General features: G+C 43.6%; 1 protein-coding gene across 1 annotated transcript in view; it reads left to right on the top strand.

Annotated features, from left to right (window-relative positions):
* Positions 1 to 327: 327 nt before the first annotated feature.
* The window catches only part of TMEM132C (transmembrane protein 132C), a 161,187-nt gene continuing 139,316 nt past the window's right edge, over positions 328 to 22,198 (top strand). Inside the window, exon 1 of the mRNA XM_032947214.2 lies at positions 328 to 1,400. Within this exon, the coding sequence (XP_032803105.1) occupies positions 1,226 to 1,400 (175 nt within the window). The 5' untranslated portion in view covers positions 328 to 1,225. The remainder of the gene's footprint in view (positions 1,401 to 22,198) is intronic.

The following is a 22,198-nucleotide window of genomic DNA, read 5'->3' as shown; positions in this document are numbered from 1 at the left end:
ACACACAACACACTCACTAGTGAAGAGCACAGACGGTGTAGTGACACACACAACACACTCACTAGTGAAGAGCACAGACGGTGTAGTGACACACACAACACACTCACTAGTGAAGAGCACAGACGGTGTAGTGACACACACAACACACTCACTAGTGAAGAGCACAGACGGTCTAGTGACACACTCAACACACTCACTAGTGAAGAGTAGAGACGGTGTAGTGACACACACAACACACTCACTAGTGAAGAGTAGAGACGGTCTAGTGACACACTCAACACACTCACTAGTGAAGAGTAGAGACGGTGTAGTGACACACTCAACACACTCACTAGTGAAGAGTAGAGACGGTCTAGTGACACACACAACACACTCACTAGTGAAGAGCACAGACGGTGTAGTGACACACACAACACACTCGCTAGTGAAGAGCACAGACGGTCTAGTGACACACTCAACACACTCACTAGTGAAGAGTAGAGACGGTGTAGTGACACACACAACACACTCACTAGTGAAGAGCACAGACGGTGTAGTGACACACTCAACACACTCACTAGTGAAGAGTAGAGACGGTGTAGTGACACACACAACACACTCACTAGCTCTGGAACAGCTAAGCCGAGTAGCGCGCAGTGACACACACAACACAACAACACAACACACACACAACACACGCGCACACACACAAACAAATTCCTCCCGAGTATCGAGTAGCTCGTCGCGACTTGTATCAGCCTAATATCGAGATTGTCGGATTCTTCCATTGCCTCGCATTGCTGCAGGGGAAGGGATTGAAGGGAGGGAGGGAGGTGGCAATAGCGCGCCCCGGTGCCCACCACACACGAGCGTGGCCCCCCACCACCACCCCCCCCCCCCCACAAATGTGGGCGTCTGCAGGGACGAACTCTCGCCTCTCTCGCCGCAGCTGCGCTCATCTCGCCGCTAAGCGGACAAGGAGAAGTGGCGGGTAGCCGGAGTAGCGCGGCTACGAGTGGAGGAACCCCGTGCCTCGGCCAGAGTCCGATCACCACCACCCCTTCACCACCCCCCCACCACCACCACCACCCCACCACCACCCCCCCACCACCACCACCCCGCCCGTTCTCCCAAGACGTCCGCTGCGCTCGCCCAACACGTCCCGTCCGGCGTGCCCGCGCGGAGCTCTCGCGCGCTGGATTAGCGGCGGTAGCTGGGGCGGTGGTTAGTGGTGGTGGCGGTGGTGATGATGATGATGACTCTCGGTACGGCTGTCGGAGGAGGAGGCGGTGGAACGATGCCCCCAGGCAGGGAGCTATGCCGCCGCCGCTCCCGCCGCTGCCGCCGCTGCTGCTGCTGCAGTCGTTCTTGTGTCCGAGCGACTGCCGCGCTGCACGTGCTGCTGCTTCTCTTGGCTCGAGGTAAGAATGAAACTTGCGCGGCCAGCCAGGCCAGGCATTCAACTGCTGTGCCCGGTGTGTGGGTGGGTGTTGGTGTGTGTGTGGGTGGGTTGGTGTGTGTGTGGGTTGGTGTGTGTGTGGGTGGGTTGGTGTGTGTGTGGGTTGGTGTGTGTGTGGGTGGGTTGGTGTGTGTGTGGGTTGGTGTGTGTGTGGGTTGGTGTGTGTGTGGGTGGGTTGGTGTGTGTGTGGGTTGGTGTGTGTGTTGGTGTTCATCTGTCGGCTGTTGCGATTGAGACGGGCGCGCCTGTTTTCTTGTCAAAACGCGGTGGCACTTTTGAGTGCCCCCGCGTGAAGGTGCAGTAGCGGTCGAGACGCGTTTACGCAATCTTTGAGGAATTTGCATTACAATAAAAAGGGGCAACTTTCCTACCGCATTCTTTCCCCGTAAGCTGTGGGAAGGCTTGCATATAAATGAGCGCACACCTCTCGGTGGGAGGCAGGATGCGCGTGCTTATTTCCGAACTGTGCTTGTATCAGAAGTTGCCATCCGCCCACCAGCGTGATGTCGGCGTGCGTGTTGCTATTACGCCAGAACTGTGCTTGTTTTTCGGCTGGAGGTGGTCCAGATTTCGTCCGGATAATTTTGACGAGACTTCTTCTTTTCGTTTGTCTGAATTTGTTTTTGCGACTGCCGTCAAAGTGTCTCCTCCGCGACAATCTCACGTCGTGATCGTGATCGTCACCCCCCAAAAAAAAAATAAAGTGTCAACCGCCGGTGGCGTTGAGAACGACGAACGCGCGTCTTTAATTACGTGCACGCGGCATGTTTACATCCCGCTTTATGCGACCGTGTGGGATGCGTTTGGAACAAAAAGTTGTTGTTGGGGGTGGCTGGGTGGTGTGGTGTGGTGGGTGTGGGCTTTTGTGAATGAGGAGGGAGAAGAGACTGGCGCTTGCAAGAACCACCAATTTGTATCGGCATTCACAGAGGGCATCCGTTAAAGAAGCCCCCTCCCCTCCCCTCCCCGCTTCATTTCGCACCGCACTTTATAAATTATCCCCGCACCAATCTGAGCGCTTGACCCGGAGCGCTTTGACGGGGGAACAAAAAAAATTGTTGCGACAGCCTTTGAATACAAAGCGGGCTTCACTATTTTGATGCGCTAACGTTGTGCGGCGTACGAGCGCCGCACGTTGCCATTGCTGGCAATAGGTGGGGTTCGAGGGGTGGGTGGGTGGGCAAGGGATACAACAGAAATCAGAAGCAACGCGACAGATATTTACTGTTATGAGTCTTAGGCCGTTGCTGAGTTGGTACACTCGCTTGCGTGTAATGGGATTCTTTAGAATGTGGTTTATAGATGTTTAATGGTCCGACCTTGCTTCGTGGTCGTAACTTTGGTGCGAAGAGGAAATTCGCGAGAACAACCGTGGCCCGGGATGAAATGGTGTTGCGGAGCAACGACAAATTCAAATTCCACGAAGTATTATTCGAGTGTGAATCTAATTAAGTGACCTATTGGACAACGTTAGCACGGATGTGGCGGTTAGCTAGAGCGACCACCACACACTCATTAAATTATGCTGCATGTCTTGGCCTGCATTGTTGTTCCTTGTATGGGGTTTTAATATCATTTTTATATACCAACGGGATAATGCAGATAAAGTTATTGCTAAAGGCTAACATAATCCCATGACCTTCTGTAAGCTGTAGTTGTGCTCTCTGAAAGGCATTTACAAATACTCTGGGCAATTGCATTCTAGTAGGGTACAGTTGTAACTGTTAGTGCAGTTAATGAAATACGTGATTTTATCTACAGCGTGTCATTCTATTACACAGACAATAACCCTTGCAATAAATTTCACTTCACTGGAATGGCAAACCATGTCTGGGTCGTATGCAAAATGTAAATTTTAAGCTTAACGTTTAGCTTTTATTTTTCAGATTAAACCGTGTCCATGTTAATTCCGTATGGAAAACAAATACAATTCAGACTCGTGCAGTCTTTAGGGTAACCTTTAAACAAACACCGGCTTAGATGTATATTCCAATTGTTTGCACAGTTTATTGCAACTGATATGTGCCATATGCTTTCTGAAGTGTACAAAGCTCGAACAGCTGGTGTCTTACACTTCTTGAGGGACGTCAACGCCGACTCCACACATTGTAAACAACCTGTTCCATGGATAACAAACACCTGTAGTGTCCGCCCTGAATTTGGTGAGGTTTCATTTATTGTTTCTCTCTCATTTCATATGAAGGCTGCGCTGCACGGCTTTGAAACGCCACGACGTTCAATGGGCCTCTACCGCTGCTAATGTCAAGCAAATTGACCAGCAGACAAATCGCCACATGGACTTCTCTTGAAACGACATTTCAGTGAACCGTGTGCCCCAGTTCGAAGCTCTTTACTAAAAAAAAAATCACCCCGCGAGGCATTAGAGCATCGCACTGCGGTGAATTGCGTTGCCGTGCAATGTTATTTTTAAGGAATGGTGATGCTGGGGATTTTGTTTACAAAGGATACTTCATCATCATGTACTACGCAGGCACTTCCATGTGTGCCTTAAATAGGGGTTTATAAATGTATATGCAGTCTATAATTGTCTCGATATGCAATGAAACGAGTGTGAAATGGGAGCACCGAATAACTCATCGTTCCATCTCACCGGATGAATGTCCTCCTGTCAGAGGCATTCCATTCCTTGGCTGCCACTCCATCGTCATTCTTAACAATCGTCCATCGCTCCCTTTCAGCACGTACTTGTCACGCCCAAGCCCCACTCACTTTTCTCAACGGTTTGAATGATGCCACTGGCCACGTGTGTGTTCGATTCCATGCACAGTATTCCTTCCTCTCGTCTACCATTGCACAACACATCTTGCACCGACGACGGTGTTAACTCTGCAGAATGGGTGTCTGGTTGTGCACGTGGCACCATCGCTAAATATCCTTGTAGAAACGAGGCTGCCACTAGCACGTCTTTTTTTTGCATTCGCAGAGAGTGCATTAAAATAAAGGGAGAACAGCAGTAATATGAATAACAATGCTAAAAATAAAACAAGATTCAGCGTGTCACAAACATACGATTAACCCATAGTTTTTACTTAAAGCTTTCGTGACTGCAGTGATTCATATTCTTGGTTCTTTCGGTAAAGTCACGTTGAAGGGAAACAATAAAATAATAAAATATATAAAACAAAACAATTCTCACGACGTTTCGACTGTGACACCTGATGATGACTGTTTGTGTTACAGTCGAAACGTCGTGAGAATTGTATTGTTTTATATATATTTTATTATTTTATTGTTTCCCTTCAACGTGACTTTACCGAAAGAACCAAGAATATATAACCCATAGTTGTACCTGCGCAGCACACGCAGGTTTAACACCTACTGTAACAGAGGACGTAATTTCCATACAGGATGGGAATTGAACTAAGACATTGAAATAGGAACGGATGGATGAAACACAAACTAGACGCATCATATTGGCTGCGAAGATAAGTCGGTGAAGTTTGGCAGGGCGCCGCTGAAATGATGGCCAGTATGGACAGAATGTCAGCCAAAGGAGAGTGTGCCTGAAAAGATGACCACCATTGAAGATGAGGTCAGCGCATATCGGAATCAGAATATGTATTTATACCTGGAGGAATCCGATGAGCTAGAAAGGGTCTTTTTCACAAATATCCAGTAGGGGCGGGTCAAAAAGTTACAACAAACAATACAAAACACGATAATAGTGCAACGTATAGGATAGGTAAGCAAATAGCTAAAAATTATAAGTAAAAATAAGACTAAACCCTTTTTATTTCTCAGGTAAAGCCTACTGAGCTATGAGATTCTTTTTTCAGAAGCGACCTGGCCACAAATGATAGCTCAACGAAGTGGCTTATCATGTGCACATTTCTAGCAACCAGATAATCTAAACGCATGTTTCTAAATGTGGAGGGAAAACCCGGAGGACCCGTCGAAAAATAATTCCACGCGGCCACGGCGAGATACAGGCAACGGCCAAATATGCAGACGCCAGGGTAGGGGATCTAACCCCCGAGTTCTGCATACCAGGAAGCGAGAAAGACCATGGGCACTGCAAGACTGGGTAGGATGACCACGACGACGACGACGCGGAAATGGCTTCAGTCCAGCAGTAGATATATTATGGATGATGATTATTGTGCTGAAATAGTCAGAGTGTTTTTTTATTATTATTATCGCAGAGTGGAGCCTTGTTTTTAAACGACTAACAGATTTCGTGTGGGGACATTGCTGTACAATGCTGTTCCTCTAACTGTAAATAAACCGATGGAATTCTATTATCACGTATTACAGACTATTCAGCAAACATAATCAAACACTCCTTTGTGGATTACCTATGTACAGCAAGGTTATTTTTGTCGTATATCTGAATTACATTGGTTTAATATTAGCATTTTTGAATTTGGAAGTTGTTTAATTCTACTGGTTTAAATTCTCCGTGCATTGCTTTTATAAATACGTTATTTTATGAGAACAATTGCATAACTGAGATGTCATATTATTCATTTGTTTGCGTGTGTGTTCTTTGCCGATTGTGTGTGAATACAAGAAATGTTACCGAATCGAGTTCAGCCCCATCATACATCTTTGGTTCAGCAGCGGAAAAAAAATGTCTGAGCATCATGCTGCTAGGTCTCAGTTGGTAGTACTCTATATATCACGATGTTAGAGTGCCTCTGGAGAACTGTTTTCACACTTTAACTACCATTTCCCAGTCATTTGTATTTAAATGTTCTTTGGGTCTTTCGGTAAAGCCAAGTAGTTATAAAAAATTATAATAAAAAATAATCACAATATCACGACGTTTCGATCGCAACACAAGCAATCGTCTTCAGGTGAAAAAAGAGACGATTGCTTGTGTTGCGATCGAAATGTCGTGATATTGTTATTATTAAGATTATTTTTTTTCTCTCTACGTGGCTTCACCGAAAGACCCAAATAATATGAATTCCTGAAGTCACGAAAGCTTTAAGTCAAGATTTATATTTAATTAAAGCAATCAATAGCTTATAGTTAATTCATTGCTGTGGCCACGTCTCTTGCAAAACGTCCACTTTTCTCTCTCGCCACGTGCTCCCATGAAAGTTAAATATTTAAAAAAAATCATTTTACTTGTACAAGATTCATAATTTTAGCAGGACGTTGAGGGCAACTGACATAAGAGCAATATTTAATCATATTAATTGACAGCATTGTTTCATGACAAGGCCAAAAGTCAGAGTCCATTGGCAGGCCAATACATTGCACTGTATTGAGCTCCCCATGCACAGAAAGTGATTAGACTTTAACTGATTATATTGAACGATGTCTGGATGTTGCGGTGGAATCGTGCTTAATTTTTTCCGCAATTAATATGCATTAACAATATTGAGCATATGCTGCGTTAAATTATGACTGCGGGTATTTGCTATAATTACAATGATTTACTTTATGGCAGAAGAGTGGTCACAATTTTGTATTGTTATTCACCTTGAATGTTGACGTTCATCGACTCCTTGCACGATTCAGAGCGTCTTTGTTTTGCATCTAAAAAGTAAGTAGGTTTGAGCATATATGTATTTATGTTGAACATAGTTGGCACTCTATGTAGGCAATCGTACTAATGAGAGGTGCGGGTGGAAAGACGGCAAACTAAACAAAAATAGCAGTTCTAAAAAAATAAGTTTTCAATCTATATTTAAAAGTGCATTGCTCCAGTGGCTTCCTCATATCGTCAAATGGGATGATGGCTGTTGGTTGAGACTAACATCCTCGCGAGGGTGGCCGTGAGATGGAGCCATGAAATAAGCTTGTGTGTGGGACCTGTGGCTAGGAGATGTTAACTACCTCACTTGGTTTACAGGAGGTCGTGGGTTCGATGCCGACCCTGACAACTGTATGTTTAGACTTTGCATGTTCTTCCCCGTGATCGCGTGAATTTTTTTTCCAGGTCCTTCGGTTTTTCCCTTCACATTTAGAAATGTGCGTTTAGATTATTTGGCTGCTATATATTTCCACATGATAAGCCACTTCGTTGAGCTATAATTTGTGGCCAGGTCGATTCTGAAAAAAGCTTTATAGCTCAATGGGCCTTACTTGGTAAAATAAAATACTTTATTTTAATAGTTTTTGTTTAGATGGATTGATGCATTGCGTGACCATGAGGGAATGAATGGTGATTGCTTGGGGAGGTCTTCATCCAGCTGTGGATACATCATGACATTCAAAATCCCACATCCATCCTCCATAGTAGAATTACAATGGTTCTGTCAAAGAAGAAAGTGATGCACAAATGCCATATATCATACATCATTTACTTAATAGACACAAAATTATTGTGCGGGGAAAACACTCGCTACATGGGCTGCAAATAAGTGGAATCATTTTTTTCTCCCAAATGTCAGTGAACATTGACAATCAGGTGTTAGGAGACAGTAATTCAATCAATCAGGCCCCAATAACCTTAAGATTCTCTGGATGTATGGAGATGAAGTGTGTGTACCACAAGTAAATATATCACGATTAAACCCAACCTTTAGGCTCAGCGTTTTCTCAAATTCAACAGCGCAGGATAATTCAGTGGATGCCCTATTTTAAGCAACTAATTACAATCTATAATGCACTGTATATACCACTGGTAAATAATCTACAGTTGAGGATAATGCTATTTTGTAAACCCCTGTAATTAACGTTGGGGAAGAACGGCGGCAGCGGAGTGGTTCACCAACATCGCGATGCAGCCCGGCCACGTCTGATATCAGTGGCAAGTAACATCGGAACCACTCCCCCCCCCCACCCAACAACATGGCATGTGGGGATTCTGTCATCCAGCAGTGGATTGAGAAAGTGGGATGTACATTATTCATATATATATAAAATATAGAATGCACACACATCACAATATATATAAAATCATTGTCATCCGCTTTGTCAATCTATATTATAAACTAATAATATTCGTGTCCGTACACATACATAAGGAGGAATCATTTTGAAGATTCATTTCAGGGGGGGAGATGGAGGAGAAAAGGAAGAGAGAGAGGAGATGGGTTTCACTTGGTGGTAAATTGCAAGCAGCTGCATGGCAACTTTCCATGAGAGACCGAAAGATTTGATATGGTGGGCAACTTTTTGATTTAAAGCTTTCGTGACTGCAGGGATTCATATTCTTGGTTCGTTCGGTAGTCACGTAGAAGGGAAACAATAAAATAATAAAAATATAAAAACAATAAAATTCTCACGACTGCAACACAAGCAATCATCATCAGGTGTGGAAACCACACCTGATGATGATTGCTTGTGTTGCAGTCGAAGCGTCGTGAGAATTTTATTGTTTTATATTTTTATTTTATTGTTTCCCTTCTACGCGACTTTACCGAAAGAACCGAGAATATGGTGGGCAACATCAACCTCAATCCACTGCTGGATGAAGGCCGTGTCTGTCAGTCATGGGTGTTGTTTGATCACACTAGTTGGTGAAGAAGGAAGGGGCGGGGGGTGGTCAACTAACTGTTTACATCCTATTCTATGGTTCTTTCGGTAAAGTCACGTAGATAGAAAAAATAATAACAATAAAAGAATAATAATTAAAATAGTGACTAAAAATCCAGACGTTTCGATCGCAATACAAGCGGTCGTCATCGGGAACATCCTACTCACGACTGTGAAGCCGTAGATTGAAATCGAAATTAGGTCACCGAGGTTCGTAGTGCAGTGCATGAACTACCATACCACCGCTCTGCTCATATGCATTTATTAAGTTTTGCCCGATTTTTTTTACGTAGTATAGAGTTAGACTTAAAATTTTAATCTAAAATGTATTATGATTGTTATTATGGTCTAGAATCAAAATGGGATTTTGTTTGCACAGTTTAGTACGCAGCATAAACAAATGGTGCTTTTCCTGGAAGATTTTATTGTTTTTGTAGGGGATGCCTCAATTTGTGTACAGTAAATTATAAATGTATCTTGTAATCTTATTGTTTGTTGCGGTAACACCCGAATCAAGAGCCGAATGGCCTACAGGGTTATTCCAAATAAATAAAACTGAAACGAAGTTATTAAGTATAGTCTAGATTTTGTATTAAGCGTAGTCATTGAGTTTTAATTGCTCTGCGTAGGTAGATGTAGGTATCTACCACGCTGGGTTTGTATAGAGGTGTTCACGTGCGAATAATGCAAGCTCAAGATTGCATTTACTGTACTTCCTAGCTCTCCATATATTCCACGACATGTATTAATGTGTTCTACTTGTGATGTGTCTGCATTATAAAAACGTCATGTATCAGGACACATCTGACCTGTACAGTATCTTGTCTTCATTTCAAGGGACATTTTTTAATATCTGACTAAATAAAAGTCCATCAGTTTAACAAGTAGCCTGTTTACGTGACAAACCTTACTAATTTGCTGTGTCAGGTGGTGGCGGGTTTAACGACATATTTATACTTACGCGATCTAACCCCCAAAAAAACGAAATTAAAAAACGTCCATTAGTTTTTGAGAATACGTAGCGAAGGCTACAATGTCTCGGCGCTGAGTACCACTTTTTTTGTCCACTAAACCTTTTTGCAAATAAATATTGATCAATCTACTAAAACACTGCAATTCATTCAAAGATTTTTTTTGTTCAATAAAAACACATTGTTACATATTATATTTTCTCCATACCGACTGGATGGGTATTATCGACATGTCCTAAGCTCCGAAGTATAGTTAGAGATGCTATCATCATTCTCAAGATGTTTTACTCTCCAAATGTGTTTGCGGGCATCAAGAGAAGGTGGTACAGAAAATTGTGGACTTCAACCATTCTTTGCCGCAAATGAATCACAACACCGTGCTGATCTCCTCGTGCAGCATAAACAATCACGCAAACTTCGGCTAACCATCGAACTAAGACAGTCACTGCCTCGCACGCTTTCAGGTGCAACTCTGATGAGCACGGTTGGCTACGTACGGTGTGAAAGAAGTTCAACATCCGTATGGGATTGGAGTGTTCCCTACTCACACGCGTGGGTTTCGTTCCACGTGAAAACACTCATTAATTGGCTGATAACACCTTAATATATAGAGGACTACAGAGCTTTGGTTTGGAGTAGGGAGGGGATTTGGTGCCAGCTCACCACGTGGCTGCCTTTCCCGCTCGTCTGTAGTTTCTGACACCTCTGAGTCGGTTTCTGTCTTCTAGAGTGAGCGAATACTGTGCACATTACGAGTTCAGAATCAGAATATTTATTTATACTGGAGGAATCCGATTAACTATGAAGCTCTTTTTTCACAATGTCAAGTTGAAATTATTGTCATCACTCTAAGGCTCGAGAAGTTGTCCTCTATTCTACAACAGTATCAGTTATCTTAAACTTACTATTTATATATATAAATCATGCATAATCCTGACTCGCGTGGAGCAGACGTGCGGTGGTTAGTGCACTGCACTACGGACCCAATTACTCTATCTGAGTTTGATTCCCAACCATGTCAATGTGTAGTGGTAACATCCTTTTACCGACCCTTGCTGACCAACATGGTTAAGTATGGTAAAACATCTGCCATGAACGACACAGCACAGAAAAGCCTTCATTCAGGAGTGGATTGCTAAAGGGCTCTCTTAAAGTGTTATTTTCTTAAATCCCTCCACCTCGATCCACCGAGCACCGTCAGCAGTGTGGGTTCTTCCCACCTCTTTCAAAGACGTTTTGCTAGAGTGGAAGAGTAGGCAAAAAAACCTCCCTCTATACATTCCCCTTGCGGAGGCCCTTCTCCTGCAGTGGTATAAGCAACACAAATTCAGGGTTGCACCTTTTATAATGATAGGAAGATGAACTTTAACACCAGGTTTAATTAGGGTGGATCATTAAAAAAATTACATTAGAGGCACTTGAATTAGGCATTACAGCAGTGAATTCCTTAAGAGCGATGCTACAATCAATATGGCGAGCTGTGGGAAACCTCAAAAGCTTAGCTTATTGATTACGGGTTTAATAAGTCAGATGTTATTCAAAGACAAAAAAAGCATAACTCGCAATCTTCATTGCGACTAGTTTAAATGTGAAACATACAAATTAGATTTCACATTATTGTACGTGTTTATATTCACGGAGAGGCTGTAATGATGTTAATAAGTTGGATAGCATAGAAACACGAAAAGATTAATAGAGCCACCCTGTAATCATTGTTGTGCACAGTTGAAACTGACAAGTCCAAGTAACATTCACATTACCATGTAAGTTTATCAGAGGAAGACTGTAAACTCCTTAATTTAATTTAAAAATACATATTAAGTCGATACATTATAATGTGTGTTGCAAAACTATCATGGATCACCATTTCCATTAATCAAGTGGAATGTAATGTTAACCAATATTGTTTCTTCACACAGTACAGTAATTTTTTTGGACAGAACAGCAATATTACTTAGTCATGTAATGTTCACATTATAAATAGACATTAGGATTAATTAATAACGGCTTTCAAAATTCTACATTTGCGTTAAAACATTGCAGACGTGTCTTATATTTCGTCTTAACGAGTTAGCATCTCGAATTACTGTGGATATAATGGTTAAAAAAATGGGGAGTCATAAAATAAGACGATTTTTCTCAGACAATGTAGTCTTTGTGTAATGAAACTCAATACAAATTGAGTTAAAGAAACTAACTTTTTATTCTCTTAAAATACTCGTTTTGAGCAATTATTTAGCATGCTTCAATAAATAATTGGCTACACACAATGCATGCTGTACATACGTATTTATGCATACCAGACTACATGAAAGCTTAGTTTGATTGTGGTTTCCAAACTTTCTGCACCTGCTGCAGACCAGAATGTTTTTCTGGAGCATCGTTTTTTCAAATTAATCTAAAATAGCGGTAAAATGTAAATTTGAATACCAAATGTACGCACTTCTTTGTGAACAATCGAAATGGTTAGCACAACAAGGAGTAAAAAAAAATGTTGTTTACAAATTATATATGGTGATGCTGCATTGGCAGCGGTGCACAAGCACAATTAATAAAAAAAACTCACATTCATCAAGAACACCGTAACTTAAAAATAATTAATTAAAAGTAATCGGCGACGTATTGGATAATGGCCCTTCTTCATAGCACACACAACGTCACCTATTATACACATCTTCTTTGGTTCTTTCGGTAATTTATTTATTTATACACAGTATATATTTGTTTAAGACAGTGTTATTGACGAATGTGTTGGGTTTTTTTTGGGGGGGGGGGGCGGGAGGAGGCAAGGGGTGGGGAATACGCTCCGTCGTGGATTAAAACAAATTGGAGCATCTGCAGCAGCTCCGTGGACCACTTCCCATGGCCTTGTGGACCACCCCGCGGGCCGTCCACCACTTACTTCCTTTAAGTCTGTAACGATTTGCCCCATTGCAATTTAATGAATTGTCAAGATTCAGCAATTGTCATTCAATTCAGGAATCCTTATATTTGTTTTTAATACATGTGGCAGTGAATGCAGCGGCTTCTCGTGGCAACAGAGGTCACGTGAACCCATTGCGAGCAAGGCATACGAATAGAAAACGATGAATTCGTACGCACGTAATTCGATGCATGCAGAACTCCATGAGGTTTGGGGGCCTATACGTAACTTACCCTCCAATTTTGACAGAGTAAAATGTATTTTCTCGATCCAAAATGCTAAGTTACCTAACGTCGGAGAATTTTATATAAACACGGTACTCTCTTTGATGTTAACCTATGGGGTTTGCATTAACTAGTGCCTTTAATTTTAACTCATATATTCCTTTGAAAAATAGTACTCCCAGAAGATCATGCGGTCTGATGGGTTGCGTAATAAATACTTTTTTTTTCATGTGGAGAGACATTTTTTTTTTATCACTTCGAAGCACTGCACTCAAAATTGGACTTTTACGGGAGGGGAAAGGACCGCAGATAAAAAAAAATGGAAGATAATTTGTAAAAACCAGAGCAAGTTCTTCAATGGGAATATTTCAAAGACGTTTTATTCTGAAAGAAATAAAAAACTCGTGTAAATTAGGCAGCACACATTGCCGAAAGCCCACTTTGAGGGCCACGTGACTCCTTCACTGCAGACGTGTCAGCTCTTGTGTTACCAGAACTCAAGCTGTGCATAAAAAAATATACACATACGATAAACACATTGCACCCAAACGTAATGCGTAATTCACATATATGTTGTGTTGATTTGCCTGGAACACAGTTAATTTTTTTAGCAAAGCATGTGTGTATCCTCCCCATTGGATGTTTCATTCAAGACTGGAGAATTGAGTTGTTGCACGGTGCTCGCGTCTAGGTGAAATCTGCTTCAAATTAATGTTTTCAGGAGACCGGGCCGGATAAACGCGTGCAGAAAGTCCTCCGGTAAAGTCTGGCATAACTGAAGGGAATATTCAACGCTTTAAAACGCATACTGAGCCTTTGTAAATGTTGCATTAGTTCAGGTCAATTTGTTATTCAAGACAAGTTCACCATATAGTAGATGAATGAGTGTGCCTGAAGAGACATGCCCATACATTATCCGCCCTCCCTCCTACTTCTCTGCCTAATACACAAAAGGAATTTCATTGCAAGAATACACCCAGAGACGCTCCCATTATGCACAGCATTGTTTGAATACAGCTACTCTATAATTTGTTTTGTCTGAAAGTCGTAATTACAACACGAGTGGATTTAAATTGCTTGCATTTGCAACTCGATTGTTTCTTTTTTTCCACACTGTGATTATAGTCAAGTATGGATTGCTTCACTATTCTGGAAAAATCGCCCGATGATGCTGGATGTAATTATCAGCGAAACGTCGTACTACTCAAATTGTAAATGTTATTGATTTACTCTCCAACACACCTGTGGGCTGAAGTAGTGAACTATTTGGCGTTTTGTTTACTTGACGAATCCCTTAGGAGTTGGCTGTGTCGGGTGGTGGAGGGTTACGACGCATTTATACTTACGCGATCTGACCCAAAAACCCTTTATTATGAATATTATTGGTCGTGAAAGCCCGCTAGGTGTTAAACTAAATGCATACATAGTTATATTCTTGGTTCTTTAGGTAAAGTCACGTAGAAGGGAAATAATTAAATAATAAAAATATCAAACAATAAAATTCTCACAACGTTTCGACTGCAACACAAGCAATCATCATCAGGTGTGAAAACCACAGCAAGAAAATTTGAAAAAAGTGGCGTTTTTTTAACGTCAGCACCACGGAGAGCGATTTGGCAGTTATTCAGATGGACGAGTCCATCTATGTTCGGAAAAGAGGAGGGGGGAGACGAAAATAATGGATGCGGTCTGAAAGCTACCGTAAGCGTGAACAATCAATTAAGACCCGAAATGGTTGATCAAATCCTTCCAATGATTGCTAAGCCAGAATCTATCTTCTCGGTTGAAATTATCTCTGTGTTTGTATATGTGGATAGCCTCATGAAGGAATATCTCATGGTAGCCAGATGGCTTGCAGAGAACCTCTGTCTTGGAGAAGTCAATGTCATGTGAGCCTACTGAATTATAACAGTGATCTGCCACGGCATACATAGTTGTACACGTTCATTGTTCTACCATTGCATTCATGACGCACGTCCCTGACATAAAATATAACTGTGCCCTCTTTCAGAGTTTTTCGTAAATACAATGAGTGATTTAAATTAATTGCATTTATAATTTCATTGTTAATTCCTGTGATTATAGTCGAGCAAGAATTGTAATACTTACTCACGTTCTTATGAGCACATTAATGAGTTGTGTCTCCGATATAAAATACAATCACCGTTCTTAAATTAATGGATTCTGGTATGATAAGTGGCTCGGCAAAACTAAAATCCATTATTGTATGAAGTGGGTTGCTCCACCTTAAAGGTTTTGAGTCTTGAAGGTAGAAGGGGGAAATAATGAACACTACCACAATTTATGCTTTGATAGATTTATAGATCTTGCGTACTGCATTTTTTTTTACAAACAGCCTTATCCCATTTGCTCACAACACAGAGGCCTTGTTTTATTTACATTTGTGGTGAGGAAGCCTGCAGATCCTTAAATGAACGGTCAAGAGGTGGCTGGGCTCTGGGGTCAAGAGAGCCAGTTCCACCGAGATCCTGGGTTCGAATCTTGGCGATACAGCCATCATTGCAATAAGCCTCTTAATTGTCGTGAGCAGATGGTCCTCAGTCCGGCCACCGATGGCTGCATCAAAATTATTTCCGCATTGTTTTATTCTACACTTAATTCCAGCTCCGAGACGGACGCGTCTTCGTTTGATTGACGTGTGTGATTACCTCTCTTTGGAGGTAATTTAAACAAAAACTTCATATTTCGCGGCATTCAACCTGCACTGAGATTTGAGAGACATTTAAAAGCCCCCACATATTTTGCCTGGCTTTCGAGCGACTCGGGACTCGGCTCTGCATCTCAGTCACCGGCCATTTGCCTTCATGAAATATTGCGCGTGTTATAACGTACATTATTATTATTATCATCATCAGATGCAAAAAGTGTGACCCGAGTGTGGATAAAAGAGGCCTATTGCAGGAACTTCAGAAGTCGTTCTGTGGCATCTTCTTAGACCACCCCCTGACACAAGACGATGCACTGCCAGCTGCAGGGTCCTGAATGGGAGGATTGCTACATCTCGTGACGTGACGCTGACCGCACAATTGTTGCGCAATTTGGGTAAAGTGGAACGCATCCTTGCGGATCCCATCAGCCGGGACTCTTCGCAAAAAAAAGTATTGAATTTTGTATCGACGTAGATAATAAGATACATTTGGTGCACGACTTCTGGTACATGTTAAAGATTTACAGATAATAGCATTAATGTATCCCTTTTTGGAGGCCACTTCCTTGCGGCTGTGGATAAATACGGATAATAAAGATGCTTTTTCCACAGGATTTCTCTGGTCGATGAGCATTGTGGATAATGATTAATTTAGTGCTTCTGGTCAGACCACATTCGGGTGACTTATCCGCAGACAAAACACGGATATCAGCATGAATTTGCTTCACAACTTCCCTTTTCCATAACAAAAAAATGCACCTGGAGGGCATTGCCATTGCTGTGCCATTGCACATTTGCCAGTTTTTACCCTACGGGTATATTAACCCAAAATACGTATATATCTGCTTCACAGTGGATGTACAAGATCCCGTGACATCATTCAAAAACAAGAGCGGGTCGTGTGTGCTTACATCGTAATCGAAATGTTGACAACAACAAAAAGACTCGAATTAGCTAATGGGCAAAGCCACAAAGCAACATCAACCCCCGACTGTGGAGACTGCTTGCAGATGATACTCATCTGTGACAACACAGCGCCTTAGCGATAGCCATGCGCAATAAGACATTGGCGTGAGTAACCAAATGAGCCCCGTGATTTTGATTCGATAATTATAATCAGAGCATTTAGGGGATGCAGATAATAACGTTGCGGGTGCGTAAGCACCGCACTAGAAAGCGTAAAGTGCTTATACAGCCGCAGGTTGAACAGATAGTGTATACGTTGTTGTTGTGGTCGTTTTGCGATTGGAGGTCAATAGAAATAGGTCTTCACTGGGATACGCTTTGGTTCGTTGGGGTTTTTTTGTTTGTTAACATTCTTCCCCGATCACCAATCGCACTGAACCACAGAGCTCTATCCAACGGGCGAAAGGGACGATAACCATTATTTAGGAGGGAATAAGTACACGACACGCTGAGCTGAATTTTACGCAAGAGATGGCAAAGCGAAGGGTGGCTCGCGCAGAGAGCGTCCCCCTGTTATAGCGTTTTATACCGCGGGACAGAAAATCATCTGCGCCGCTTCATTACCCACCTGTGCAACCGGGAGAATGGGTTAAAGCGTGCGTTTAGACTCTTCTCACGTCCCATCTTTTGCTACTTTAAGTGTCCACCAGCGAATCGGTACGCGGTATCTTCATATATATAAAAGGCAAAGTTGTGAATGTGTGTCTGTTCAAAATGTTTAGCGTACTTCCCCGACATGCAACAAACTTGAAATTTGTCATGTGGGTACTTTCCAGACTGTACACCATGCAAAAATTATACAAATACACTTTAGTTTTTTTTGGGGGGGGGGTGGGGGGGAGCTCAATAATGCATTTATTTTTTTTGCACGGCAAGTGAGCTGTGACGTCAAATCTGTCACGTGACCCGCGCACGTGGAAGCGTAACGCATTGTAGTGTAGTGCTTAGCACGCTGTGTATGTGTCTGTGTGTGTGTCTGTGTGTGTGTGTCTGTGTGTGTGTCTGTGTGGAAGCGTAACGCATTGTAGTGTAGTGCTTAGCGCGCTGTGTATGTGTGTGTGTCTTTGTGTCTGTTTGTGTGTGAAACGTGGACCCCCCTAATGGAACATCTTCGCTGGTTAGAAACATTTAGGCTGGCCTGCCTACGATCCATCCTGGGTTTAACCAGACTGGATTGTGTGAGGAGCTCGCAAATCCTTGAAAGATCTGGGCAAGGTCCCATCGGTGAGCTCCTCCGGCAGGCAAGGCTGCGTTGGCTGGGTCATGTAGCCCGCATGCCCAGCCACCGCATGCCTAAACAACTTTTGTTCGGCCGGATGGAGGGGGCTAAACGGGCGCGGCACGGGCTAGAGAAGAGATGGAGTGATGTGGTACAGGAGGACGTGGAGCTGAGTGGACTTGCCGATGACTGGTACCAGCGGTGTCAAGATCGGCCTCTGTGGAGGAGGCTTGTGAAGGACGCTACTGGGCAGTTGGAGGCAGTCGCCCTCCAACAACAACGGAGGGCGGAGGAGCGACGCTCACAACAACGAGCGGAGCGCCGGGTGGCTAAAGCACAGCAGGTTGGCACAGTAGGGGGCACAGGTGGTGCATCAGCCAGCCATCTCAGTCAGTCGACCCATGGCACCTGGGTCTGCCCCGTGACCTCCTGCCAGCGGGCGTTCGACACTCCACGTGGCCTCAAGGTGCACATAGCCTGGCACAAGCGTCGTGGTGACGTCAACGCCACTTAGTGGCGAATGGCGGTTGTTGTTGTCTGTCTGTGTGTGTGGAAGCGTAACGCATTGTAGTGTAGCGGTTAGCGCGCTGCGCTACGAAGCCGGCGACCCGAGTTCGATTCCCGCTCACGGCCACCACCGGTGACGATTATTTCAACCGCTCCTGGGCCTCCCCTAGGTCGACTCAGCCTCAAACGAGCAACTGGTGTGCTGCGTGAACATCGCCATTGGGGAGACAAAGGCGGCCGGGCGTGGTGGATCCAAGTCCCCGGGCGAAGCTAGTAATGCATGAAATAAAAGTTGTCTGCCGTGCCTTGGTCAGTCCGTATTCCGCTGTTGTTTCGTTTGTTTGCGCCTTCCTGAAATAAGGTCACGTGGATGCGAAGGTTGTCATGTTGTCAATGGCAACGTCCGAGCGCTTTATTTATTCATTCACAACTGTACTGGAAGCGAGTTGCGACTCCGCCCAGCAGGCAGTCGACATCGTTACCGACTTACCTTGCTCGCCGCAGTGTGTTTATGCGGCGCACCAGCGCGGCTATTATTAACCGCGGCGAGCCCGAATTTGATGTCGGGTTCGCAGCCAAAGCCAGCTAGGAGTCGTATCTTTAAAGCGGTCTGGTGGGTTTCTCTCACCCACCCACCCTGCCACCAGCGTGCTCAAGTATGGCCCAACAACGCCCATGGACTGACATTGCGTGGTGGAGGGCCTTCATCCAGATGCGGATTTCATAAAGGGCTGTGAATTAACATTTCGAACAAATATATATTGGAAATTAATAAGGGCCATTTCCCAAAACAACTTCCCCCCCCCCCCCCCCCCCTTTCAAAGTCAACTTTGTTATCGACGAATGTGTTGAATTTGTTTTGCTAACGTGTGCTTGTGCCTGGATGCCAACGCACCAGCAGCAGCACCACAACATCACTTAATTCTATTGTGTTGTGATCATTTATTGGAAGCTGGGGGGGGGGTGCGTAATAAATAGTCGACAGCATAACAACGTCGTGTACTCAACACCCAGCACACACAGCGCTCAGTTTGACTCCTGCTTCATCGTAAATAGAACGTTCCACCTCAATTGCTTGTTTGAACAAGATATATTTATCCTTTACACCCTTCTCCCAGCGCTAACTTCCCCCCCCCCCCCCCCCAATTTCACTCCGCAGCCTGCTAGGATCTCATAAACCAATTTAACTAAATAATTCAGCACGCAGCACAATGTTCAGCCAATTCTTTTGCGCGTTAAATGCCTCCAAAATTGTTTCCACGGCTCGCGTAATCAACAAATGCACTCCTCGGATTAAGGAGGCAGAAAATGCTGCACAGAGATTCGTATTAAAGTGCGATGAGGCCAGCAAGGTCACCTATCGCTTTATAATGTGGTATTTGCTTATGAGAGTTTACTATTGTGGGGGGTGGCGGGGGGGGGCATGGGAAAGTGATGAGCCCAGTTTTCTGGAATTGCAGGAAATTCAGTATTTCACATTGGAGACCAGCTGAGATGAACAATATCCACTATTATTTGGGGGGCGAATTGAAGGGGGGAATGCTGGGCCCTGGGGAGAGCATACATATTAGCCTGTGAATGGTGATGGGGGGTGGCCTACAGAACGGTAATAAGGTAGGTGCCATTTCAGCAGGTTTATCACTTTGTACGAATTGTTTCTGTTACCTCAACAAAAATACACCGCTATCTCAGGTCAACAGAGTAAAATCCCTTCAAATATGTCCACACTGACGTGAACAGTTAAATACAACAATTGATTGCATATTGTTATAACTTCAGAAAAGGTATTTGTGGGGTTTTTTGTGAGGGTTGCATATCCTGATTGAATAATAATTGATCAAATGTGGTATTCGCACCGTTCTTATCGTGCAACGCTTTCAGGAAGGCGCTGTTTCATAGACGTATTCTGCAGCAGTTTCACGGTCGGGGGTGATGCTGCTTTTTTAATCCCAAACGTGAAATTTGAAGGTAATTTTTCAATTTTTGGATCATGACACGGGCAGACAATGGCCTATTTGGGATCTTCAAAACATCTACTGTTAAATGGACGCGGCTTATTTTTTTACCGTCATTTTACTGCAGTAATAACCAGGGAAGGCTGCCTGGATTGAACCACGAACCTCTGCAACGAGTGTAAAAAAAATGCACTTTTGCTGGGTCATGTCAACCTCCCCAAATTTTGAACGTGCCTCACCACACAGCGTTTAGTAAACTAGACATCCTTGTTTTTTTTTTATTAAAACCTTTTCCCCGGACAATACTCTTGACATGGAACATCTCATTTGCAAGTGTGTCCAGGGTGCCAAGGGGATAACATACAGAGCAAGCGCGTAATGGCGCAAATGCAGAACAACCATTTTAATCTGCAACTTATACAGCACATGTACATTCATGAAACGAACATCAGACCGCAGTCAAACGCATAAGTGGGAAAATAATTAAGAGTGCACAGAACCGGTCCAGACAGATTGCTCGTGTGGAGTCAAGAGTTAGACCCTGGCAGCAATCGTGGGGAAGCGACATCAACGGTGGGGAAAAAAACATTTTTTGGGGGGGGGAAGGGGGGAAAATGTGACCGCTCGAGTTTTTTGGTTTTTAAATCGGTGACGTGAACACATCAGAATCCTTCGGCGATTGGGTAAAAAAAAAACCAGGCAATTTCGCATTATCGATATCGAGGAAGACGGAGCTGTTACTGCAAGTGGCTCTTCTGCGATGCATCTCGAAGCAATCAGCAGCGAAACTCTTGAGATGGTGGTGCTCGACAAGGGTAACTGTAGCAACCCTGCTGCTTGTATGCATAATGGCAGTGGATTACGCTGAGATGATGTGACGCGCATTGTAAGCGGACAGTGACAAAGGCGCATGCTATTCAATTCATTAAGGCAGTGCACAAATCGATCCATGCTGCTGTTCTGCTCTGCTGCCGTGAGCTTGTCATTTCATCTGTGCTGTGCGCACGTGCAGAATGTGCGCAGGGCTTTGCATGCTCAGCGAATACGGGACGGGGAATAAACAGCATGGCTTGGAGTTAAGTCATTTGTAACAACAACAAAAAAGTTACTGCAATATTTTTTTTAACTTGTATAACGATTATAAGACCTACAAGAGCAACCCGCTCTCCGGCAGGATACATACGAGGGCTGAACGTCAATACATTTCACGAATGCAATATCCCGTGAATGGGTAAATTGGGATGCTGCAGTGGTGTAGTGGTGTTAGTGGTTGTGCACTGGACTTGTAATGCAGAGTGGGCCGGTTTATTCTTCCAGCACGGCATTTGAAACGATACGTTTAATAAATCCCCACTGCCCACCCCTGTCCTCACGGCAGTAAAAATCAAGAGCTACGCCAAAATATCAGCTCCAACTCAGGTCCCTATTAACAATAAATTTCACCGGCGTAATAACACTCTTAAATATAAACTGTAAGCACTTGGTCTGTTCGCGTAATGATTTCAACACAACTGTGACACAATTGAGTTATGTGGCTTATCCAGCATGTGCATGTGACGCACCCAAAATCATTTCTGCTTCGGGCTTCCACTCGGCTGGTGCTGCCACCACTGTCTACTGGTTGCCTTGTGTATGTCTGTGGCTACGTGGTAATTTCATGAGAATTGTTCTATGTGCGGCCCACAAATCTCACCCCAAAGCACTGCATTTGTACGTGCGACACCCTGCCTGGCACCGTAGTTTTCATAAAACATCAACGTCTGCAATTAGCATATGTCATACGAGATCGAGAAATTAGTGTTAACCTTTACTTTATTACGTCAATTTTGAGTACTCTTCTGTATTCAGTGGGGAATATTGAGCTCCACGGCAGTC

The sequence above is a fragment of the Petromyzon marinus genome, chromosome 5 (assembly GCF_048934315.1).
Source record: "Petromyzon marinus isolate PM22_M1 ecotype Great Lakes invasive population chromosome 5, UKy_Petmar_22M1.pri1.0, whole genome shotgun sequence".
Lineage (NCBI taxonomy): Eukaryota > Metazoa > Chordata > Hyperoartia > Petromyzontiformes > Petromyzontidae > Petromyzon > Petromyzon marinus.
The sequence above is the reverse complement of the archived record's forward strand: the minus strand, read 5'-3'. Positions and strand labels throughout refer to the sequence as shown.